We start from the raw sequence: 27,271 nt of genomic DNA, 5'->3' as shown, positions 1-27,271 counted from the left end.
TGTGGAAGCAGCCGGATGAAAGTCCTGTAACAGTGAATGGGATCTAGTGATCCATGCAGAAGAGAGACACAGCTCTTGTGTATGTGTTTCATTATGGTTAATAGCTTTATATGTGAGTAGAAGTATTTTATATTGAATATGGTAAAATACAGGCAACCAGTGGAGGGACTAGCAGAGTGGATCAGCAGACAATGAGCGTTGTGTATGGTTATGTACGAAGCTCTGCAATAACATCTACCTTAATTATTATTTTTTTCATAATCAGCAAATCAATTTTAGGCATAGTGGCTAAGGTAGGACCGTTTCACATAAACAAATAGGCAAAAACATGTGTTTGGGATATTCACTTAATTCTCTGGATTTGGTAAATCGGCACTGCAGCAATAGCATACTGTGAATGTCAGGTTTATGTCAGGAAAAATAAATACTGTATGCACTCAGTTTACACCAAAAGTAATAACAAGGTAAAGATGTGGCTTGACAAAAGTAAATGTTAAGATTACATTGCCCAAGTTTAGCACAATATTATATTATATACTATAATATTATATATTATAGTAATGAAACTTCATATACTGTACATGCTGTTAGATAGAATGTTATCTGGATAATGTAACTAATAATGCAAACATTCTATACATTACTAAGATACAAAAATAAGTACATAAATAAATGCATTTACCGTATATACTCGAGTATAAGTCGACCCGAATATAAGCCGAGGCACCTAATTTTACAACAAAAAACTGGGAAAACCTATTGACTCAAGTGGGACCCTCACTCAAGTATAAGCCGAGGGGGGCTTTTTCAGCACAAAAAATGTTCTGAAAAATTAGGCTTATACTCGAGTATATATGGTACTTACAAATACATAACATTACCTTATACCACATATTGGGATGAACTGCACACTTTTGAGCCCAAAAAAGAAAAGGGACACGCAAGGATTTGAGGTGACTGTGATATACCCAATATAAAATTAAGACCATCAACTGTAGCTTTTCTTCATATTTTATATGTCCATTTTTAGATTATTATGCTAATTTATTTTTAAGTGCTATTAAATATTAAATTAAATTATTTTATCATTGCAAAACCTGAGTCTATTGTGTAGCGTAACCACCCATTTTCTTTGTTTATTGTTTACTTACAAATACATTTTACTAATTATATTGTAAATAACATGGGAATATGTTTAGTTGCCATTGTCTTTGGACAAATTTCAACTACTGTAAGCACAATAAGTTGAAAATGTGTCTGTGACTTCATATACTCTGATTATATAAGCCATAATTATGTACTATTAATGGTCTAGATACAATCAGCCATTCAATAATGCCAATTGTCATCATCATTATCAACAGTAGCAATTGATACTTAGGTCTCATTTAATTTGAGTTTAACAAATACTTCCTTGCAATACTTTGCCATAATATAGACATATGATAATCATTAGATGTTACAGAATCTACTAATATCACACAAACTGTACATGGTACAAAAATGCATGTTTTCCATGAATATAGCATACATAAATTATTAAATATACCATACTTAACTACTAAAAACCTAGTCAGTTACTATAATTGTCTGACATTTTGTAATAGTTGGTTTTATTACTTATGATTTTGAAACCTCTCATAAAATGTCACATGTAAAATAAAAATACACTTAGGAAGGTTAGCAATTCAAAAGTAATTACAAGTAAAATTTGATGTTGATGATTCAATATTCTTATTCATATTACTGGCTGATACAGTAACTGTAGGAAGGAACTGATTGTTTTACAGGTAAAGTGATTTATGGGATGAATTTGTATATTAGAAATAAAAAAAAGTGCTGAATTTTTACACATTTCTTAAATGCAATTTCCTTTACCATTGCTTTATTTTCTAGTTAGCAAAAGGTTATAAATAGAGTATTAAATACTGCTAATTAATTGTTTTTATTTGTTAACACTTGCTACAATTGTTTTGCACTTATCCCTTTGCCAAAAGTTATTGTTTTTAATAAGCACATTGCTATTGAAAATTTAAATGATTTATACTTAATTCCATTGCGTAAAAATATGTTAATGCATATGTTACAGCATTGTTATAAGCACTTACTAATGTAAGCTCTTCTATCTATATATCTATCTATCTACAGTATCTACCTATCTACCTATCTATCTAGCTAATCTATCTACAGTATCTTTTGTGGTTAGAACCTGGAATCTGGAAAATTCTGAAAATAAAATAGTTTTTTCATGATATATTTTCTTTCTTTCTTCAACATTGGCTTGATTGTTTAATCATAGACGACCTGTTACCATATGAGACAATTAACCTTTTATTTACCAAGTTAAGAGTTCAAGTAAAATCCTTTTGGGTAATATGCTTAATGGAAGATAAGGATCAATCAAAGCAATGCATCAAATATTAAATCTTTGAGACAATACATGGAATAACCTGTATCAAATCGAGTATATACAGTTCATATAAGGAACATATTGTACAATACAACATATGGTTTATCTTGTTGATATTAATTTAACCAAAGCATGTGTCTTATATATGAAAAACAAAAAACAACACATTTAGTTGAATTAGGGCCTCATTCAGTACCTTTCTGTAAGCAGCAGTCGTTTGCTGCTTAATAGGCTGCTTAATACCCTCCCTTCCCTACCCGTGAGGATGTTTTGGTGAGTGTAATACTTGCCAAAGGCGTTTGCACAGGGGGTCTTCACATGTGCAAATACGTGCATGCATAGACCCCCACCATTCAGCCCCATCCAAACACTAATGAATTACCCCCTTAATGCCATACTGTATCTGTGGCATGTTCCAGAAGTATATGCTGGTCCATGCTTAACCAGCTATATCAGTGAGTTCAAAAAAGTATTTGAACAGCAACATTTAAACAAAGCAATTAATTCAAAATAGAATACAAAACAGTATTGCCAATTTTCAATTTTTGGGGAATAATTTGCTACTAAGAAACGTTTTAGCTTTCCACCAGTACTAGGAAAACATGAGTCCAATTTGTTTTTTAATAGTAAAATTGAGATAAATTTTAGTTGATTTTAGACATTGTTATTTAAATCTATACAACAAGTAGCATATATCAAGTACATTCTATAAAAATGATCAGTAGAAGCTGAATGTTTGACATGGGCAACTTGTCCACTGGTCCACAAATCCAATCTTATCACTGCTTGATACTGTACATCAACCTGTATGTCTCTAAATATATATAAACTTTGCTTGTGTAATATAGATATAGAAACATTTGGTTCAATATAATCACTTATAGTATGAATCCCTTAGCAAAATAATTTAATATATAAGAAAGTTGCCTTTAAATCATTGCTATGTATGTTTTCTATAATTTCCTCTTCTCAATGTATTTTTGTAATTGCATAGCTTTTAACTTGTCTAATCTGCTTTGGTGACACATCAGCTAGTATCATCTTTACATACAGTATATATAAGCCTTCATTCTAAGAAACAAATCTAGCTCTAAATCAAAATAACTAGTGAAATGCTTTTCACAGAACATTTTCAGAAAAGCTGTATATGCACATGCAACCTGTAGATCTACAGATCTACAACAATACAAGCTATAATATATATGTGTGATTGAGTGCATGACTCTCCTGGACAGTAGGTGACAGTTTAGTTAACTCTATTTTATTTGACCATTGGTTAATGCTTTCTATTTCCTCTTTTCCAGGCTGTGTGGAGGAAACTTGGAGATGCTGCAGGTTCATGTCCTGGAATTAGACATCTCACCGGCAATCACTATAAAGGACCAATGTAGTAAAAGAAAATATTTTATGAGCCCCTCTGAAGATTAAATGACAATAAAGTATTCTCAAAGAATCACAAATGCTAAGCCCGAGGCAAAGTGGCCTGTCTGAACTTATCACTGTATAAATTAATTACATTAAACTGGCACAACTTGTCTATGAATACCTTTGAAGCTGCAATTACGTCCTTTGGAATAAAAGGCACTATTTATATAGCACATTATACTAAATATCTTCTGATGATGGCACAGTTGATTGAAACCAAAAGATAAAGAAACATTAACTAGAAAATATGTTCCAGTCCAGCAACAAATATATACAGTACATGTTAAAAGACTTACCTTAGTGAAGTTGAAACCGTTATTGTGTTACTACAGAAATGCTTAAATATTCTATTATCAACATAGTCATGGTAAGTTGGCGTAACTGAAACTAATAGATACAAGTATTCATTTGTTATTTACACTGTAAAAAGTACAATACTCTTAATGTCAGGCATCAGGAGTTTATCTCCCATATCGTAAAAAAAAAAAAAATCCTTTACTTCCCACACTACACCATTATAACAGCTTTTTTGAAATTCTATAATAAATAGGCTTCCCTTTTGTTCCTACCTGTATACTTATTCTGAAAATGGTGCTGCACAATTATAACGTGAGCATGCCAAAGTGCTCAAGCTTTTATTCATTTATTTATTTTTTTATAAATAATGTATTACCTGGTTCGTTGTGTTTTCAGGTGCTAAGATTCTACTGTTTCCTTTCAGGGAGTATAAACTCAAATAAAAATAATATTGATATTAATTTACATCTAATCATCTAATAAATTGAAAAACATTTTTAGATAATTTACATATTTTAAGATAAACATTGGGACCACTTTTGACTTATAGATATAAAACACAATTTTATTTCAAAAATTCATTTTGAAAATTCAAACAAAGATGGTAATTTATATTCTGTTTTGATTTTCATTTTTCTACTAATAATTAAAAAAAAACGCTAAAATTGCACTGTGTTTATGAAATCATGCCTTTCTTGCGTAGCATTCATTTAAAGAAATTATTTTTAAAAAAAATCAAGCATGTCCTCCCTTTATTGAACAGCTAAATGCTTTTAATCAGATTGCCTGAGTATTGACCAAGAGGTGCCATAGATATGTGTAGTTGGGTTTCTTTATATGTGAAAACCATTAGATTGTGTGTAGTTAAATGCTTTGATAGATGTTTGATGTGTTTAAATGCTATGATACTTTATTGTATGAATGTGCTACAGGCTTGTTAAAATACATAGTTGCTTATTTTTCCACTTTAAGTATATAATAGGAATGCAACAATCTTCTATTTTTAAATATATTTTATAATACAGTAAAAATACAATTTAATACTCTAGTATCACTTAAATTTGAAATGCTATAGTGCACATGAATATTACATATATATATATATAGATATATATATATATATGTATATATATATATATCTATATATATATATAGATATATATATATACATACCTATACATATCTTTAGTCATAATATGCAACTAACACAATAAGAAGCACAATAAAAGAAGATGCATTTGGATCTACAAAAGTTGACGTGATAAAAAATATGACTCAAATCTGTGCTTAACCAATAGTGTCACTGTCCCAATGGACCACTTACCCTATTTAAAATCTCTATAACCTAATTTCTTTTAATTGCAACAATTCAGCTGTATAGTATGCTGGGAAAATGATAACAGGAACATAATTATTTCAGGTCAATACCCCTAAAACTGCAGTTTGATTCGTATGTACATGATGTATTGTAGCACACAATGGTGATAAACTGCAAAGTTACACATTACTTTGGTTTTACATTTGGATATTAAGTCACATTGTCATCATGTGTCATAATGTTACTATAGTATCATATTAATCAACATACCGAACTACAGAAAAATGCACACAATTCTGGTCAACACACATGTAACTTCATTGAATTATATAAAAGCACAACTGTTACAAAAAATGTAATTCTGCACAAATCTACCTTCTAACCATAATCCGTAGTCATAGGTTATATTATTAAATATGTATTTTCTACATAATTAAACTGGTTATAATGTAAAATAAAAACTAGCATTTGCCCATGTCTTCACTCACATGAATGTTATTGCTCAGTGGAACTAATTATGCAAAGACAGTAGTGCCATCTAATATTGTGATTGTCTTTGTGCACCATCTACTGGATTGGCATGCAAATTGAAACTTCATGAGTAAAGATAACCTGCCTGATTAGTGATTGATATATAATTGGATCTTTAAGCAACACACATCTATGTTTTTATATATACAGATGGAGCGCCTTTCAACCAGCATCTGGGCTTACCAGAATGCCCTCTGCCGGCGCTTGCCAGCGGGAGGTGCTCCATCTGACTTGGATGCACAAGCATCTCACACACACGTGCTTCCCAGTTTTCCCAGCGGGGGACGCAAACCCTGCCCGTCTCAGCTTCAGGGAGATTGGCAGGGTTAGGGGGTGTGCGGAGAGGCGGCAAGGACTGGTGGACAGCGGCGGAGAGGCAGCGGGAACTGACTATAATACATATAGTAATTTTAAACTTGAGGAGCCTGAACACTATACGGCCCAAGTGTCTGTTTTTTTTTTCTCTATTGCTCCTCTCACTGATGTACTATAATATTCAGATAATATATACCTCTGTTTCATTCTAGGTCGATCAGCTATACATTACTTAAATTCATGCAGTAGGTTTTGCATAATGATGAAAAGAACAGACAGACAGACCGACAGACATGCAAATGTTAACATTTTCTTTTTGTCTCTGTAGTTCATTAATACTCTGTGTACAGTATTTCTCACCAGTATAAAGTTTACATACAGACACAACTCTTACAATTTTATTATACTGTATGTATATTATTTCAAGTAAATCAGTAGTGTACTGTACATTGTAGTGAAATAAGCTTTATAATGTACAGTTTGTAGCATAAAAATATAAGGCTAGCTTTAAACAAAGATACAGAGGGAGTTTTATTTTTGGCGACTTAATCGTAAAACGGTTTAAATTTGCTCAATTTATAATGTACAATCAATTACCATACCAATAACATTTTGTTAGTTCCAAATTAATATAGGATCTCACAAAATACTAAAATGGATTTTAATAAAAACAATAGGTGTAATACTATAGCTCCAATCACATTGAGACCTCACATAAATTCCTCACATAAATTAGTTCAAAATGTCCATTCACAATGACTGTGTGCAAAGTAATAGACAACTTGACTTAAGTTAAACACCTTTTTTACATCTAAGACAACATCATATTTTAAATACGTATCTACATTCAGTGTTGTCCCTCTCTGGCCTCCCAAAGTCGCAGACAAGATCTGGTTCTAGAGACAGCACTCACTGCAGAGGGACTTTCAGAACTCCCTTATAAAAAAAAAATAGAGAAATCAGAAATAACTGCCACCATTCGCCAGCCGCCAGAAGGGAGCTTGCGTGCTCCATTCTGATGGAGCCCCTCTCCGATCTCCGCTTTCCTGCTGATGGATACCCCCCTAACCCTGCCCATCTCCCTGAAGTGGAGACGGGCAAGGTTTCCACCGCCCACTGCCGAGTGAAGAGGATGCGCGCACATGTGAGATGATTGCATGTCCTCGTCAGATACAGCGCCTCTCCACCAGCGATTGCAGCTCAGGGAATCTGGCGATTCCCTGGGCTGGCTGAGAGGCACTACATCTGTATATATTTATATATATCTACTTGCCTGGGGTTGTTGCAACAGATACAACCACATCAGGCTGGACTTTCTCTGACATGGTTGCAGTGGTGCAAACAGTCAGAATGCTCACCGTGTGATGAGATTCTTCTAGCAGCTACTGCTCACAAAGGGTCCTCTGCTTTCTGCTTCCATCCCCCAGTGCCTGCAATGCAACCCAATCACTGCTGATTGGACAGCCTTGCAGAACCCCCCACTCCGGGGTTGCAGAAATTAGCAGCCACTTTGGAGCTGTGATAAATTTCCCCCTTACCTTGCTTCCTCCTTTCCCTGAAACTTGTAAAGAGAAGCAGCCACTGGGAGAATGTAAGTTCTTGATCATCAATGGACTGATATGTCAGCCATCACTGTTTAATCAATGTTCATAAAAAAAACTGTAAGAAATATTTTCTAAAATAAAACCAAGTTCGATACTGTACAGTATGTTTCAAATAGATGTTCTTAGCCTTATTCAATCACAAAAATACAATGACAATTTCTGAACAGTTTTTTAAAATGATATATTTCTGCTATTTATTTTTGTATAAACATTTCTTGAGGGAGCAGTAAAGATCCACTATAGATTACTTACTAGATTGATCTACCAGGAAGTAGGCTCACCAAATGTTTATATATCAATGGTACCGTATGTCTGTATATAGGGAGTTAATGCTAAGTTTAGAGCAAAGTAAAAAAAGCAAGTACCTTTAACTTTACACCTTGACAACACCTTGCTGCATTACAGGTGCGGGAGATTTAAAATGTAAAGATATTTAGAGTTAAGGGGGGCATGTCCCCCCAACTCTACATGTTAAAGTCTTAATTTCAAGAAAAAAAACTAAAAGGTACAGCATTCATGGGCTACCGATAAAGGTTTCTTTTGTTCCAGATAAAGGTTTCTTTTTTGTCTACATACCTTATTCTACCTAAAGTGCACATTCCAATATCATAAGTTAAAATGCAGAATCCTGTCCTTGTTCTTTCTAGTTAAAAAAAAAACAGGGCTTTACAAAAAATGCATGTCTGTATTATATTGATCACAAAAGGCCAGTAATACGGTATGCTTCTCTAACACTTGAGGAAAAGCAATTTTCCATTTTACCCCAGACAGTTCTAAGAGCAGTCACCTACAGTTTCTATTATGATGGCAATTATAAAAGAGAAATGGGAGGTTGCTGCATGAACATAGAAAGTGAGGTATTCTATGAAAAACAATTTCCTTTTAACACTTTCAAGGATAAACATTTGCAAATGTTCTAAACTATTTCTAGAAAAGTTAAATTTCACTGTATACAGCTGTCTGTATGCCTTATACTCTGTCTCTCTTCCCCCACATTTCTATCGAGCAGTATACAGTAGACACAGGTTGATTAAATACTGTATTTAAAGAAACATTGTAAAATTCACAGTATATACAGTATTTACAACATACTGTACAGTCCTTATACCCTGACATGGAGTGAAGGTATTTGGCACTGATCATACTCTTTCTGTATGCTGAAGGAACTAATTATCCCATATCATCCATTTCACACTGCAAAGTGATCTCTGCAATATCCTATAATAGGATTTTTGATAGAATGTCTCTACACCATAATACTAAATGGGTTTCCTCATGATAACATACCTACAGTACCAGATTAAAAAAAAAAAAAAAGAAAGAAAGAAAGATGTTGTTCTTCCACCGACGGTTACATTGACCCAGAGGGCACCAGAGCATTTTACCTACACCAGTGAGTGCTGGATCATTACCTTCCTGTATTATTTATTAACAGTTTATATAGCACACACATATTCCGCAGCGCTTTACAGAGAATATTTGAACATTCACATCAGTCCCTGCTCCAATGGAGCTTACAATCTATATTAAATCCACATATACACGCACACAGATTCAATCTAGGATTAATTTTTGTTGGGAGCCAATTAACCTACCAGTATATTTTTGGATTGTGGGAGGAAACCGGAGTACCCAGAGGAAACCCATGCAAGCACGGGGAGAATATACAAACTCCGCACAGTTAGGGCAAACTAGAACATAGTCATGTGATAATACTGATAATAGTGTGGTCATTTGACAGGGATTTTAAATAATGTATTAAAATATTAAAATTGTTAATATTTGCACATTTTTTTTACAGTTGTTATAATTGTATTAATACAAATAGATTCAATAACAGAGTATTAAATATAATTCAAGCCAAAATAAGAAGCAGTGGAGCGTAATCATTTGTTTTCTTAAATATGTAGCAATGGCAAAAAGTTTTTAAATGAGAGTTAGCACTAAGGTGCTGGTACTCTGATAAAAGTGACTAGAACACACCTAAACTTTATGTACAAACTGATACTGGATCCATACCAGCTTCCATTTTTGGTATAAGGCTTCAGACATCCATTTTATTATTTCTGAAATATTTCACTGATTTCTTCCTGCTTCTGGAATTCCTCTAGTAATAATAATGCTAAACAAGGTAAAAGTATGCCAAATAAGGTGGTAGTAAGACAGTAATACAGGTGGTAGTAATAACATTTAATTTTACGTACCTTCAGAGAAAAACCAGTGACACTCATGCTTTGGGGGGGGTATTCAATACCCTGCCGCTATTTCTGATGGGGGAAATAGCAGTGGTTGCCTATTCAATGCCTTCTTTTCAGACAGCATTGAAGAGGCAATACCAAACAAGATTATTGGACAACTCCCAAGGCACTGGTTGTAGTTGAATTTACTTTCTTTCCGGGATATTGACCCCCATAAAAGAAAAAGATAATAATTGTGCAACACTATGACACTCAGGATCCTTCTAAAAGATATAACTGGTACCAACATTTTTGTGTCTACTATATAAAAGCAGACATATGCGCTTAATTGTGGGACATGATCCGTCACCAATGGTTCCACTTTCCTTCTTCTTAAAAATGGATACTCAAAAGGATAGGAACCATATCATAGTGCAGTAACCTTTTTAATAAGAAATGCATATAAAACAATGGATAGCAGGTTTCAAATCAAGGCTATACCAAAATATACCATGCTTCTAAGCGCATGGTATATTGATCTAAATCTTATTATTTAGCATTGAAGAGGCATCTCGGCAAAACAAGCCCGGGCTTATTTTGCCGAGAACAGCTATGGAGTGTCGTGCTCACAGCTGCATCTCGATGATCTACGGCTGTTTCTTGCGGCCACGCCCCCTTTTCAGCTCTCGGGAGGTGGGACATTGAACTCAGCCTGCCAATCTGCTGTGGAGCGGCCTGAGAATGGGACAGGGTCACGACTGTCAGGAAGTCCCGACAGTGGTGACCCAGTCAGAGCACACACAATAGAACCGTCAAATGACCAAGTCCCTACAAATGTAAAAATCCCAACTTGGACAAATCAGCTAGATTGATTTTTACTGACAGATAACACATATATACTCTGTATAATATTTATGTACACAATACCAAATATGTGCATGGCTTGTCTCTTCAAATTTCAAGCATATATTTTAACGTACTCTGTGATATCAAAATTGTTGCATTCCTATCTAATCTGGATATTAAAAATTCATTTACAGGCCTGAAGCACTAATCTGGAGTGCCTAATATACCAGAGAGTGGTGTTTTAAATTAGAAACAATTATGTAGATTTTGATACTGTATTGAGATTATTTTTTTACAGTTCAGCATATAAAATAGCATTGAGTATATGTATTCATTAGAGCTACAATATTAAACTATTTAATCTCTCTGTGTTGTCTCTGTTTGTTCAAAATAAAATATACACATAATGTATACATATAAATATACACATAGGAAATGTTTAACTCCTTACCGCCGCAGCCTGTTTTTGCCTTCCTGACAGAGCCCTTTTTTTCAAATCTGACATGTATCACTTAAGTGGGGATAACTTTTTTTTGCTTTTACTTATCCCAGTGATTTTGAGATTGTTTTCTCGTGACACATTGTACTTCAAGTTAGTGGTAGATTTTGGTCGATACAGTCTGTGTTTTTTTTGTGAAAAATACCAAAATGTCGTAAAAAAATTGAAAATTTTGCAATTTGCAAAATGTTAAATTTTCTGCTTGTGAGACAAATAATCATACCACTCAAAATAGTTAATAACTAACATAGACCATATGTATACTTTATGTTTCCATCATTATTTCAACCTCCTTTTAATTTTTTTGGACACTAGGAGGCTTAAAATATGAATAGCAAATTCTCAAATTTTCAAGAAAATTTCAAACACTGATTTTTTTAGGGACCAGTTCAGTTCTTATGTGACTTTGAGGGACTTGTATGTGAGACACCCCCATAAATGATGCCATTTCAAAAACCGCACCCCTCACAGTATTCAAAACAGCATTTTGGAAGTTTGTTAACCCTTTAGGTGTTTCACAGGAATTAAAACAAAGTGTAGGTGAAATTTCAAAATTTCATTTTTTTTGCAGATTTTCAAATTTAATACATTTTTCTAAGGAACACAGTAGATTTTACTAGAGAAATGTGACTAAAAATTGATTCCCCTAATTCTTTTGTTTTCATAAATATCCTATATGTGGCCCTAGTGTGCACGTTGACCAAACCACAGGCTTCATAATAGAAGGAGCACCTACTTGATTTTGGAGCCTCCTTTTTATGAGATTATTTTTTAGGCACCATGTAGGTTTCTAGGCACCATAAGATGCTAAAAGTTAGGAACCCCCCCACAAGTGACCCCATTTTGCAAACTACACCCCTCAGGAAATTCATCTTGGGGTATAGTGTACATTTCAAACCCCCAGGGGTTTCACCAATTGTGGTACAACTGGGCTGTGAAAATGAAAAATTACATTTTTTACACAAAAATGCAGATCTGGCTCAAAATTTTTCATTTTCACAAGGAATGAAGGAGACAAAGCACCACAAAATCTGTGCCCCAATTTCTCCCGAGTACGGCAATGTCTCATATGTGACCAAAAAATACCATTTGGGTGCATGGCAGGACTCAGAAGGGAAGGAGTGATATTTGGATTTTGCAGCACACATTCTGGTGGAATGAATGGTGGGTGCTATGTCGCATTAGCAAGACCCCCGAAGCACCAATACAGTGGAACCCCCCCACAAGTGACCCCATTTTGCAAACTACACCCCTCAGGGAATTCATCTAGGGGTATAGTGCACATTTCAAACCCCCAGGGGTTTCACCAATTGTGGTACAACTGGGCTGTGAAAATGAAAAATTACATTTTTTTACACAAAAATGCAGTTCTGGCTCAAAATTTTTCATTTTCACAAGGAATGAAGGAGACAAAGCACCCCAAAATCTGTGCCCCAATTTCTCCCGAGTACGGCAATGCCTCATATGTGACCAAAAAATACCATTTGGGTGCATGGCAGGACTCAGAAGGGAAGGAGTGATATTTGGATTTTGCCGCACAGATTCTGGTGGAATGAATGGTGGGTGCTATGTCGCATTAGCAAGACCCCCGAAGCACCAATACAGTGGAACCCCCCCTACAAGTGACCACATTTTGCAAACTACACCCCTCAGGAAATTCATCTAGGGGTATAGTGTACATTTCAAACCCCCAGGGGTTTCACCAATTGTGGTACAACTGGGCTGTGAAAATGAAAAATTACATTTTTTTACACAAAAATGCAGTTCTGGCTCAAAATTTTTCATTTTCACAAGGAATGAAGGAGACAAAGCACCCCAAAATCTGTGCCCCAATTTCTCCCGAGTACGGCAATGCCTCATATGTGACCAAAAAATACCATTTGGGTGCATGGCAGGACTCAGAAGGGAAGGAGTGATATTTGGATTTTGCCGCACAGATTCTGGTGGAATGAATGGTGGGTGCTATGTCGCATTAGCAAGACCCTTGAAGAACCAATACAGTGGAACTTCCCCACAAGTGACCCCATTTTGCAAACTACACCCCTCAGGGAATTCATCTAGGGGTATAGTGTACATTTCAAACCCCCAGGGGTTTCACCAATTTTGGTACAACTGGGCTGTGAAAATGAAAAATTACATTTTTTAACACAAAAATGCAGTTCTGGCTCAAAATTTTTCATTGTCACAAGGAATGAAGGAGACAAAGCACCCCAAAATCTGTGCCCCAATTTCTCCCGAGTACGGCAATGCCTCATATGTGACCAAAAAATACCATTTGGGTGCATGGCAGGACTCAGAAGGGAAGGAGTGATATTTGGATTTTGCAGCACACATTCTGGTGGAATGAATGGTGGGTGCTATGTCGCATTAGCAAGACCCCCGAAGCACGGTGAAATGATGAACCTAATAATCCATAGATGTGTGGTATATTTTAAAGCACTCCTTCATACATAGGCCGGGTTTGTCGGGGCAAGTTTCACAGTGGAAAATAGTTTGCTTTCGTATTCCCTTTTTATAGCAAACTTTGCACCTTTTTTGTGTCCTGCCCTTTTTTCCAGTGGAGGGGATTTCGTTAGGAAAATGCTGCCCTGATACAATATGGGGACCAGTACTAGAAGTACTGGGGCCAGTACTAGAAGTACTGGGGCCCTCTGCCTGCTGGTTCCCAAATATTAGGCCCTTTATGACTTCCTCTTGAAAGTGCATAAATGTCCCCGTCTGGCTGGTAGAACGGAATAGTACGTAAGCGTTATACAGTGCCATCTGGATGATATACACGGCCAGCTTCTTATACCATATTTTTGTTTTCCGCAGGGCACTGTACGGCTTCAGTACCTGATCTGAAAGATCCACTCCGCCCATGTACTTATTGTAATCTAGGATACAAATAAGTTTTGAGGTGTGGGTACTGGTACCTCGTACAGGGACGGAGGTGGTACTGTCTCCGTGAATTGTTGTCAGTATAAGGACATCCCTCTTGTCTTTATATTTGACCAACAACATATTTTCGGTGCATATTCCCCTGCTTTTACCCTTTCTCAGTAATTGGGCAACGTGCGTTTTTGGGAGGCCTCTTTGGTTCTTGCGCACAGTACCGCAAGCTGCTGTACCTCTTGAACCAAGGGCCTTAAACAGGGGGATGCTGGTGTAAAAGTTATCCACATAGAGGTGATAACCCTTATCCAGGAAGGGGTGCACTAAATCCCAGACAATCTTTCCACTAACACCTACGAGGGAGGGGGGGCATTCTGGCGGTTCAATTCTTGTGTCCTTCCCTTCATATACCCTAAACCTGTTTGTGTACCCTGAGGTACTTTCGCACAGCTTATACATTTTTATGCCATACCTTGCCCTCTTATTGGGAAGGTACTGGCGGAATTTAACCCTTCCTTTAAAATGTATAAGTGACTCGTCTACACAAATTAATTTTTGGGGGATGTACATCTCAGCAAATTTGGCGCTGAAATGATCAATGACCGGCCTGACTTTGAATAGCCGGTCAAAGGTGGGATCATCTCTGGGTGGGCACTGTGCATTATCGTTGTAATGCAAAAATTTAAGGATCGTCTCAAAACGAGTCCGGGTCATGGCCATACGATGAAGTGGGGTGCTGTACAGAACATCTGTACTCCAATATTGTCAATTTCTGGCTTTTTAACTATGCCCATATGTAACACCAGACCCCAAAACGTCATCATCTCTACTGCATCTACAGGGGTCAACCTAGCAAATGATGACGTGGGGTTTTGGGCAATAAACTGCTGGGCATATAAATTACTTTGGTCCACCATTAAATTTATAAAATCATCAGAGAAAAAGACTTTGAAAAAGTCAATTTCTTTGAGGCCTGTACTATCAAATTGGATTCCTGGGTTGGCCAAAAACTCAGGAACCTGGGGCTCAAAATTGTCTGGTGGTGGGGTCCATACGAGATCAATCATTGGGGGGGGGTCTCAGCTGCTCTACGGGGGCGTCTTTGAGGGGGTCCCTCATCACTAGAGGAGGAAGAGGAGCTTAAGACAAATGCCAATTCATCGCTTACTTCACTGGCTGTGTCAGTGTCAGAGGCAAGAAGGGCATATGCCTCCTCCGCTGAAAACAGTCTTTGCGATGATTGGGATATTTTTATTATTTTTAAGTGTAGTGTTTCAACACGTGTATAGTGTAGGGGGGGGTACAAACTTTATTTCAACACGGGGGATATGTAGTGTGTATGTAGTGCTTTAACACGTGTAAGTTAAAAGAAAAAAAAAAACTCCTGCGCCAAAAATTGAGCACAGATGTTGGTCAGTAACGTCCGTCACTGATCAGCGCTCAGCGGGCACAGGACACCCACAAAAGCACCGTGGGTGTAAAAAAAAATAAAAAAAAAAGACTCCACAGCACCCTCCAAAAAAAAAAAATTAAAAAAAACTTCTGATGAGTCAAAGACAACAGGAATTTGACCCCCCCCAAAAAAATTAGATCAAAAATGCTGATCAGTGATGTACGTCACTGATCAGCGCTCAGCAGGCACAGGACACCCACAAAAGCACCGTGGGTGTAAAAAAAATAAAAAAAAAAGACTCCACGGCACCGTCCAAAAAAAATAAATTAAAAAAAAATGCTGATGAGTCAAAGGCAACAGTAATTTGATCAAAAAAAAATAAAAATAGATCAACCCTGTGCCAAAAATGCTGATCAGTGATGTACGTCACTGATCAGCGCTCTGCGGCCACAGGACACCCACAAAATCACAGTGGGTGTAAAATTTTTTTAAAAAAAACCCCACAACACCCCCTCAAAAAAAAAAAACTGCTGATCAGTGATGCAACTGATTAGCAGTGAGGGGCAGCAGGCACACAACTGTGGGTGCAACCTGACAGGGTATATATAAAAAAAAAAATAACCCTGCACCCCAAAAAAGGTGCCGATCAGTTAGTTTATACTGATCAACACAAAAGGGGGGCAGCAGGGGGCAGCAGATACAAAATTATATCACACAATTTTTGACACAATGACGCTGCTGCAGCAGCAGCAGCAGCAACACAAGCACCAGGAAGTCACAGGAGCTGGCACGGATGCCACCAACGCTGATCAGGTCAGTATAGGCACAGATGGGCACGGAGACCGCTCTGCACGCTGTTCCTGACCGGAATGGCGGCTGCAGGGCTGTCTCCGTTACCTCATTTGAGGTGTAATGGCTGCGATTGGTCCGTCGGTCCGACGGACCAATCACAGCCTTTGGGGGCAGGTGGGGTGAGGTGGGGTGACCACCAGCGTCACCCTTACACCCGGTGGTGATTGGTGCTGTACTTAACAGCACCAATCACCACCGATCCCTGTGTCACCGGCGAACGTTATTCGCCGGTACACAGAAAACGCTGTAATTGGCTGTTCACATTGAACAGCCAATCACAGCGATCGCCGATGGCGGGGGGCATCGCTGCCCCCCCTGGGCATTGAGGGAGGATGTCTGCTGTCAGGGACAGCAGACATCGTCCCTCTGTCACCGCGTCTATAGACGCGGTGACAGTTTGAACTCATGACGTACATTTATGCCATGTGTCGGGAAGTACATCCCGACCATGACGTAAATGTACGTCAAATGTCGGGAAGGGGTTAAGAGGTAGACACTAACTGAATGCTGATATTGGTGTAGTTGAGTGACTATTTGTTTCGCTGTATGCCCATATTATTCTGGAAACCCCTAACAGGATGTACACACAATAATGCTATTGTGTTCAAGAGAGCTGGTAACAAGACTTGAGAGGCAAAGTAACAAACAATGTCTGGTACAGTAGGTGGCCGTATGTAAACAAAAAATAACCACACACCATGTGGTAGTGTTATAGGAGTGCCATGAGTGTGTCACTGCAAGTGGGCTGCATTCTTAGATGCCTATAGAGGCCATGTTCAGATGGAGAAACTGCACCTGCCATAGGCAGGGTCAATGGTTGAACATGGACATGATTTGCTGCTGATCATGGACTATCTAGAAATACTGGTAGTGCTATGGAGTGGCACAGAACATGCACAATTCAAGGATTGCATATTCAAACACAGGTTAGTACACCAGGGAGAGGATGAAACTAGTAATTGTATATTATTTTTATACCCGGAGCTATTGCATTTTACACTGTGCATCATGCTGCAACACAAGTATGTCTTTACACAGGCAGACCACAATTCCCAGCAGCCTCTGCAGTAGCTTACAAGGTCAGGAGCATGTCACATAAGCAGTGTTAGGTTTTGAGGCCTGTGAAAGTTGGTCAAGGCAGAGTTGAGGCAACTGACATGGAGAGTAGAGCTATGCTGTAAGGTGGTGCATTGAGGAAGGCTTTTTTCCAGGAAGTTACTGTACCTGAGCAGGCAGTGTTCTGTGTCTGACAGTCCAGTCAAGTGAGCGAAACAATATCAGCTGCTCTGGGTGTGCTGGAGACAGTGAGGGTCTTGTCTCCTAAGCACTGCCAACAGGACATAGTATGTTGATAGCTGACAGGAAATACTTAGAGGAGGCTAATCAGTTGCTTGTTTGTTAGGTACTAAGATTATGTTTGTGAGAAAGTGGCATGTAGTACAGCTACACTGGGACAGCTACATTAAAGGAGATATGAAGACAAAATTAAGTACCCTCTCATGACCCAGGCAGGAATAGTAAAACAGAGCCATAGAAAGTAGCACTGCAGTGTTTAGATACAATTCAGGACTGTGCATTTCTGTTATATACATATAGTCAAATTAAAAGATCTAACTAGTAAATTGCAAACACTTTACATTGGAGAATTGTAGACTATAGTGTACAGACTCATTGACTTCTTCCGACCAGTCAGTGTGTGTTTAACTGTTTTCCTTATTGGAGTACATTTTAGCACCTCCCATAAAATTATTGCAAGAATGTCTTTAACATACCAGCTGCAGTCATGTTATACTGCACAGCTTATGACCTCCAATTGTAAATGGAATTTCATATGGATACACTCATCATCTGTCTGACAGGACAAGGCATCAGTAACTCCTAGCCCAGCTAGATCCAAGTGTTGCTACAATTTCAGTCATCAGCCCATTACATACAGAAGGAACTGCTGCATTAATCAGAGGAAAGATGTGTGCACCACAAGATTATCACCTACATTAGGTTGTTACTTTAAAGGAAATATAATTGTAAGAAAGGAAAACAGAGTTAATCATATGAAGTAGTAATGAATCCATTCCCTTTTTAATGCATGGCAATTTTTTCACAAGGAAAATAAATCAGGCGCTATGACAGTAGCTGTGATTCTAGGTAAAGCAGCTGCTCAAAATGGGGGGGGGGGGGGGGTAGTCAATCCCCACCTGGAGAAAAAGCAAGCAAACAATCACGCACAGGGCATGTGAGCAGCGCTTAATAAATTTAAACCAGTTGGATGAAAAAATGTATAATATTTGACTACAATAAAAAACAAATATATAAGCAATATACAATAGATGCACAATAGGTACACAATAAAAAAACTTGTATTAAAATCACGCCACAGGAAGGTGAAATGGAGTGTGGAATGGCCCAGGGGAACAAGGGGATATTGGGTACAGTTGGTCACAGGTATGTGCACTTTACCGGATTGTTGAGTGACCTTTAGATCCAGGAAAGTCCACCTTTTTAACAAGCGATGTTGATCCTCACTGTTTGTCACGGTATAATATAGGCCGTTTGGAGGAAGATATAAACCATGGGCTTTCGCTTCTCTACTGGTATTTTGCCCTAGTGGAATATATTTGGTTATAGCCACCAGGGTAGTCCAGGATGCGGTGTCCGCCAGGGGATGGAATATCGCTGGAAAAGGGGGGCTTCTGCTCACATGGTCCTCCCACTATATTGGCTGGATGGAATAAGCCACTGGGGGACTTGGGGAACAGTGTCCGCCACACAAATGTGGTCTTGATGGCAAAGGGGTACCTGGTATCCTAGAGTCCACACTGGGCAAGGTAGAACACACTTTTGGGGTCCTGGGCGTGAGAAACAGGGCTGTCCAACTAACGCGTTTCACTGCCAACTGCAGCTTTATCAAAGGTGCTTGACAGTGAGTCTGGTCTGGGTATATATACCTTTACTAATGAGCAAACAATCAGCATGTGTGTGCATCAAACAAAACAATTTAGGTTTAATAAAACATAAAACACAGAAAATATCTATCAGCAGGAGGCAGACATACATTTATTCAAAATTCATTCCAATAAAAAGAAAATTCTAAAAATCATGTGAAAAATAATAAAAAAGATGATGTCATATGCTAATAAGGAGGGTCACATGGTAGGGGGAAATAACTCAATTAAAGCGAATGTATACATTTCTTTAATGCGTGCCAGTGTCATGTTTGCTTTTGCTGCTGCACTTGAGCAGTGTGCACTATTACCCAATTTTTCATCTACGATGACTTCCAAGTCCTTCTCTACAGCAGAATTCCCTATAACATCTCGATTTAGCCTATAAGTAGTTTGTTCATTTTTGTTCCCATAATGAATTACTTTACATTTATCAAGTTTAACTGCATTTTCCACCTTTCCGCCCACCTTTCCAGTTTATTTAAGTCACTTTGTAGTGTATCCACATCTTCACCTGAATTAATTTCCTTACTCAATTTCATGTCATTCACAAATATTGCAAATTTACTCACTATGTCACCTTACCCCAGCTGGAATGTATGCCATTTACCACCTCTCTCTGTCACCGATTGTGCAACCAGTTTTTTATCCAATTACAAATTTTATCTCATAACTATATTTAATTAATAAAATTTTATGAGCCACTGTTTCAAAAGCTTTAGCGAAATCAAGAAGTATTACATCAACAGATTTCCCCAAGTCCAGCCACCTACTGACTTCCTCATAGAAGCTAATTAAATTAGTCTGATCTATTTATGACAAACCCATGCTGAGCCTTACTTATCACTTTCTCCTATCTCTTATTATTCCTTCTAATATTTCCCCACAATGGATGTAAGGCTGACCGGTCTATAATTTTCTGGGTTTGTTTTGCTACCTTTCTACCATATTGGAACTACAGTACACTACGTTAACTATGCAAAAGTTGCTTGGTACCGTCCCAGAGTTTATTGATTCCTCAAATATCAGATATAATGGTAGTGCTATGACAGAACTCAATTCTTGTGAGGGAGATTGCTTTTTATAAATCCAAGTATAAATTTGTGCAGTTCTGCAGAACATTTAATTTAAATAGCTTAATAAACATATGGGGTGAAATGTAATAGGGAATTGATTTTGCAGTGTAAATGATTGCCGGTTTAAAAAAACTGGAGATATCTTACCAAATTCTCTCACCCTATTACATTTCACCCCAGGTTTCCAATTGTAAAGCATTTCTTTACGTGTACAACTGTTAAACAATTCTAGAGGAACCTGTTTGAGAAAGTTTGTCATGACAGTGAAAATAAAGATAAAATGTATTACATCAGTTGTGTTTAATTAATATATATATATATATATATATATATATATATATATATATATATATATATATATATATATATATATATATAAAACTCATGAACTAAAACCCCATTAATTATTTATTTCATTGATTATTTGTTTGTTAAGGTGAGTTACTTTATTATGGTGAGTGCTGGGCCCCCGGTATTTGTATTTACTAGAGTGTGTGGGCCACTGCACCCCAACCTGGGAAGTGTGGGTGCTGTTTGCACCACATTCATAGGAATGGCAAGTGCGGTGGTACATCTGTATCTCTATGTGTGGGTTAATTTTTAATAAACCTCTGTTACGGTGATCATAGCTTTCTCATGCACCCTAGATAAGCTCATTCATCTGATACCTGTGACAGCTGCCCATTTCTACTAATTCAGGTGTACAGTAGTTGGCAGGTTAGCTTTAAACCAAGAAAAAACACATGTTCATTTTAGCTATGATGTGTCAGTAGTTGTCAGGTTCTTGAGAGACCTCTCTCTCTCTCTCTCTCTCTCATATATATATATATATATATATATATATATATATATATATATATATATATATATATATATATATATAAAACCAACCTTGCAGAAGGGAAGGAGACAGACCAGCACTCGTTTGTGAAAAAAAGTTGTATTAGAAAATGTTCACAGCATAGTAAACATCTTAGGAAACATCAGACAGACCCGACAGTCTGTTTCAACTGGGCTCTAACCAGTTTTCCTCAGGGGTACAAAGCACAAGCTCACACAGGCAGTATTTATCATGAAAAAAGGCGCCAGAAACAAATGAGCATTCAAATTAGCACTGTCACTCAGCACCACGAACGGAGCTGAGAGGCGTCCTGTAGCTAAGCAACAGGGGCTGGTCTATGCGCGTCACCAGGGAATCCCTGTGATGCCTGTGGGCGGGAGCTAATGCCGTATGATGTTTGCAAGACGGATGGAAATGTGAAAGCAACAAGCGGCAGTACGAGTGAATAAGGGGATAAGGGAGAGGCAGGATAATGCTGCGGAAAGCAAGAGACGTGAAGTGGGGGCACCGAGGTGGGGATAAACTAATGGTGTGCTATGTCCCAGTGACGGGGGAAATCTCTATCATGGGGAGTTACTTGTTGACGCGCTAAACCCAGCGATTGGATACATATCAACGGGGGTACAAATATTGAAAAGGGTGACACGCAGCGGTGTCGACAATAAAAAAATTGACACTTTGTATAGCGCCAATGAATAGACGAGCATGAATACATGTACGAGCTGTCCTGCGAGGCATAATGAAAAGCATGTGGATCATGAAACATCTTCTGTCCTTTGTCAACTACTTAAATTCTATACCTGGGACAATACGGTTCACCATCAATTTCAGCAGTACGGCAATCAGTTTTCTAGACGTAAGTGTCACCCTCAAGAATTGCATCATCTCCACACAAGTGTTTACAAAAAGTACAGACAAGAACACACTTCTACACGCTACTAGCTTTCACCCTGAAGCTTTGAAGAGAGGACTCCCCTACTCCCAAATGCTAAGGATGTGTCGCATTAGCTCTGACCAAGAGACACTCAAAGCAGCCTTGGACACAATGAGCAAGCGCTTCCTATCAAGAGGGTACAGCAAACATGATGTAAAAACAGCAAGAGATAAAGTACTTACCCTAAACAGGGATGAACTACTTAAGCCCAAGGATAAAACACTTGCCGCAGATGACAACAGACTGAACTTTTGTAGTACATACACCGTGGCCTCTGGTCACATAAAGAATAAAATCAAAGAACACTGGCACCTTATTGCAAGTGACCCGATACTACAACCGATACTTGCCACACCACCTAGATTTGCCTACAGACGTGGCCCCAACCTGAAGGACTTACTGGTCACCACTGACATCTCCAAAAACATCCCTACAGCAACCAATTGGCTGACAAAGAAATTTGGAGTCTACAAGTGTTCAGGCTGCACAAATTGCAGCTTTTTGGTGACAGGCAATGAGTTCAAAAATCCAAGCAATGGACAAAAATACAGAATCAACCACAAACTCGATTGCAACAGCAAATTCGTTGTTTATGCACTCTCCTGCCCGTGCAATCTCCTGTATGTCGGGAAGACCTCTAGAATGATGAAAGAAAGACTTGGACAACACAGATCGTCCATCAAAAAATGCTTCAGCCCCTTAAAAGACATGATGGATCTAAAACAACTTCCCGTGGCCAGACATTTCCTGGAGAAACGCCACACTATCATTGAACTGAAATGTCACATAATCGACCATATACCCCCACTTCGACGGGGTGGGGACCGTGACAAACTATTGCTCCAAAGGGAGCTACAGTGGATTTACCGCCTGAACTCACTAACCCCGAATGGCCTCAACGAGGACTTCAAAATGGGCTGCTTTATTTAAAGGCTGCCCCAGTATCTTTTGTTCACATTACCCCGTCCCATAGTGTCTTTTCTTTGCTTTCACATAATGCTAAATCCAATGACATATCCGGTTGTTTGAGCATCCGGTGAACCACTTTATGGAGTGGCTCAACTGGACTGCGCTGCATTTTAAATACACCTCAGACACATAGTCTCAGATCGACTTGTTCGCCATGATTCGACATGGTTAAAACTTATTATACCTGCTGTGATTATTTGAGCAATATATGTCTGTCCACTGCGATTTATTTATTAACTGTTCTGGGCACCGCTGTGCATCTAGGACTGCAGGCACCGCCGTGTGCATCTATGACTATGTGCACCGCCGAGTGTATTATTGACTGCAGGCACCGCCGTGTGCTCTGTTTCATGATCCACATGCTTTTCATTATGCCTCGCAGGACAGCTCGTACATGTATTCATGCTCGTCTATTCATTGGCGCTATACAAAGTGTCAATTTTTTTATTGTCGACACCGCTGCGTGTCACCCTTTTCAATATTTGTACCCCCGTTGATATGTATCCAATCGCTGGGTTTAGCGCGTCAACAAGTAACTCCCCATGATAGAGATTTCCCCCGTCACTGGGACATAGCACACCATTAGTTTATCCCCACCTCGGTGCCCCCACTTCACGTCTCTTGCTTTCCGCAGCATTATCCTGCCTCTCCCTTATCCCCTTATTCACTCGTACTGCCGCTTGTTGCTTTCACATTTCCATCCGTCTTGCAAACATCATACGGCATTAGCTCCCGCCCACAGGCATCACAGGGATTCCCTGGTGACGCGCATAGACCAGCCCCTGTTGCTTAGCTACAGGACGCCTCTCAGCTCCGTTCGTGGTGCTGAGTGACAGCGCTAATTTGAATGCTCATTTGTTTCTGGCGCCTTTTTTCATGATAAATACTGCCTGTGTGAGCTTGTGCTTTGTACCCCTGAGGAAAACTGGTTAGAGCCCAGTTGAAACAGACTGTCGGGTCTGTCTGATGTTTCCTAAGATGTTTACTATGCTGTGAACATTTTCTAATACAACTTTTTTTCACAAACGAGTGCTGGTCTGTCTCCTTCCCTTCTGCAAGGTTGGGTAAGTTTTGTCTCTATTTTCTGCTGTGTCTGGACCCTGCACCACCATTGCCATTGGATTATTTGAGTGCCGTTTTGAAATACCCTTCTATATATATATAACAAAACAATATCATTAAGAATTTGCACTAGATATGAGTGGTTGCTAATAACACTGGATCCCCTACTAGAGGGATCAATACAATGAAAATACAGAACCAATAGTGTTAGACAGTGCCCAAATATATTGTAGTGCGGTAAATACTCAGTCTTTCCAACTCCTTTTTAAATTACAATCAACCAAGATTTCTTCTTACATATAAAACATTTCTTATAAAATACATAAAAACTAAATATCTTGAAATAGAAGTATTTCCTTGGGATTGAGGATTATACCAAGTACCCGACGCATTTCGTCTCTTTGTGAGACTTCATCAGGGGTTTGACACTTTCAGTATGAATCTTTAAAAATGCGATGCTATTTTAACTTTTATTAGAGTTTTAATGGATTTCCTTGGTAGTGGAAGTTCAAAACAAGAAAATGTTTTACTGTATTAGTTAGTCATGGGCATATGTGCCAATATTCAATCCCTCTTTTATTTCAAAGGTAAATCTGTGCCATTTGTACACGGACAAACATAACCGGTCATTAAGGCCCTCAGGTTTCACAGTGTTGAGCCGGTGTATCCATCTGGTCTCCAGTTTTAAAAGTTTACCAGCTCTATCTCCTCTCCGGATGGACGGTGGAATATGGTCCAAGATTAAATCAGTTAAGCTGTGGCCAGCCTGTGCAAAATGCTTGGCCACTGGTTGGTCATTGCCTTTCCCTGTCAATGCTTGCCCATTAGCTGATCTGTGAAGTGCCATCCGTTCACGTACTGATCTCACTGTCTTGCCCACATATAATAACTTACAAGGGAACTGGATGATGTATATTACATGGGTTGTTTGGCAAGACAGTACATGTTTAATAGGATAGGTGTATTTTGTTATTGGGTGTGTGAACTTGCTGCCAGTGAGCATGTGCTGGCAGGTAGTGCATCCCAGGCACTTATAGCAGCCTGGCACTCGGGTCAGAAAATTGGACTTGACTGTAGAGATGGTCGAAAAAACCTGTGATGTCATTGTGCACTATCGAGTCTTTGATGCTTCTACCCTTGGTGTGGCAGATCATGGGTCTTTTGGAACACAAGCTCGGTAAGCTTTTGTCAGTCTTAACAATAATGCCCTGGTGGCTCTGGGGAGAATGGCGCTGGTAGTATAAAATTTGGTAACAAACGGTAAGATGTCCTGTCCTTGGTTGGAAGAGTGGTCCAGGACTGGTTTAGGAAGCAGTAAGCTGTTTCTGTCCATGGAAAGAACTTCATCTTTCTGTTGCAACAATGGTTCCAGGGAGTATCCTCTATCGGTAAACTTGGACACAAAGTTATATATAGGTGTGTCCGGCACTCCAATATTAATTCAGCTGACTCCGGTGAACATCCCAAATAATAGCATATAACTCCAAACCGTGGATGTCACTCGTATGCAAATCGTTTCAATAATCAACAAGAAACAATCTTAGATGGTCAACGTTTCAGGGGGCTTCCCCTTTTATCAACAGGTCTTGATAAAAGGGGATGCCCCCTGAAACGTTGACCATCTAAGATTGTTTCCTGTTGATTATTGAAACTGTTTGCATCCGAGTGACATCCACGGTTTTGATATATATATATATATATATATATATATATATATATATATATATATATATATACAAACGGGTTGTTGAGCAGCACTCCCACTAGTAGTTAGCTTGCCCCGGTGCCCTTCCAAAGAGGGATTTGGGGTCCCACCAAAATAGTACAGTTCGTAGGCGGCACCCGGAGACTCGTATAAATGAGAAATGATGCAGAGATTGGTGATCAAACGTTTTCGATGTTTATTACCATTGTCATCAGGATAACATACAGGTTACAAGAACATACCTTTATGCTATAGCCAAAACCACGTGAAGGTACCCGTCCCGTCCCGGTCCGAGTGATGCGTCAAAAAATGACGTCATCATCCAGTCCCCGGTTGTTGGGGTAACTAAGTGTCATATTCTAATACATAGAAACAATGTAAGGCAATACAATGCAAAAGTAAACGAAAGAGTTGCAAGTGAAAGTATAGTAGAAAAAGTGTAATGAAGAAAGCAAGAGAGGAAAGAAGGGTTTAAAGGAAACGCAATAATCCATGCAAATGAAGCAAGTAAATCGTGCCTTGAAGGCACCAATTAAGGGATAACATCATTATCAGTATAAAAGATTGCAATATCACATAATACATCATAATACACAGTACTCCTGTAAACAGGTAATTCCGATGAGAGTCAGTTGCGTACGGAGCGCAATGTGCCGGAGGCCGGCAAAGTCGACACGCTGTGTCAACCCAAATATGATGTGTGGTGGAAACATCCTGGAAAATACAAAAAGCATCACAATCAGATGAGCAATGTGGTCATAAGATCGCAGGTGTATTCTAGGTATAGTGTGGGACGTGCGAGGTGGACACGAGTGTGTACCCTGATGCAACTGAAATGGGTAGCTGCGCGGCGACAACGAAGGAAAACTCGCCGCGGGAGGGAAAAAGCGAGGAAAGGACAAGGTCGCGGACAGCCTGGACAGCCCGGGAGACCACCATTACATCGCAAAGTGAAAAATTTATTTTCAATCTGTCCGATCACCTACTCACCACTACAGAAGAAAAGGTCCTACAATGTGGATTGTCGTTTGTTCCCACCGTCAAACTCGACAAAATGCAGTGGGCTGTGGAAAAATACAAATTGAATAGACAATTAAAATTACACGAACACTTCAGAGGAACCAGAGCTGCTACACGGGAATATACCAGCATTGAACCAGAGACACCACTACCTACATCTCTACAGAAACTACAAAAAAGA

General features: G+C 38.6%; 1 protein-coding gene across 1 annotated transcript in view; it reads left to right on the top strand.

Annotated features, from left to right (window-relative positions):
- The window catches only part of CCDC85A (coiled-coil domain containing 85A), a 301,044-nt gene extending 289,754 nt beyond the window's left edge, over window positions 1-11,290 (top strand). The window contains exon 3 of the mRNA XM_083175899.1: window positions 3,715-11,290. Coding sequence (XP_083032025.1) covers window positions 3,715-3,764 — 50 coding nt within the window. The 3' untranslated portion in view covers window positions 3,765-11,290. The remainder of the gene's footprint in view (window positions 1-3,714) is intronic.
- Window positions 11,291-27,271: the final 15,981 nt, after the last annotated feature.

Source organism: Crinia signifera, chromosome 3, assembly GCF_055691185.1.
Source record: "Crinia signifera chromosome 3, ASM5569118v1, whole genome shotgun sequence".
NCBI classification, from domain to species: Eukaryota; Metazoa; Chordata; class Amphibia; order Anura; family Myobatrachidae; genus Crinia; species Crinia signifera.
Note: the sequence above shows the minus strand (reverse complement) of the source record. Positions and strands in the feature narration are given on the sequence as shown.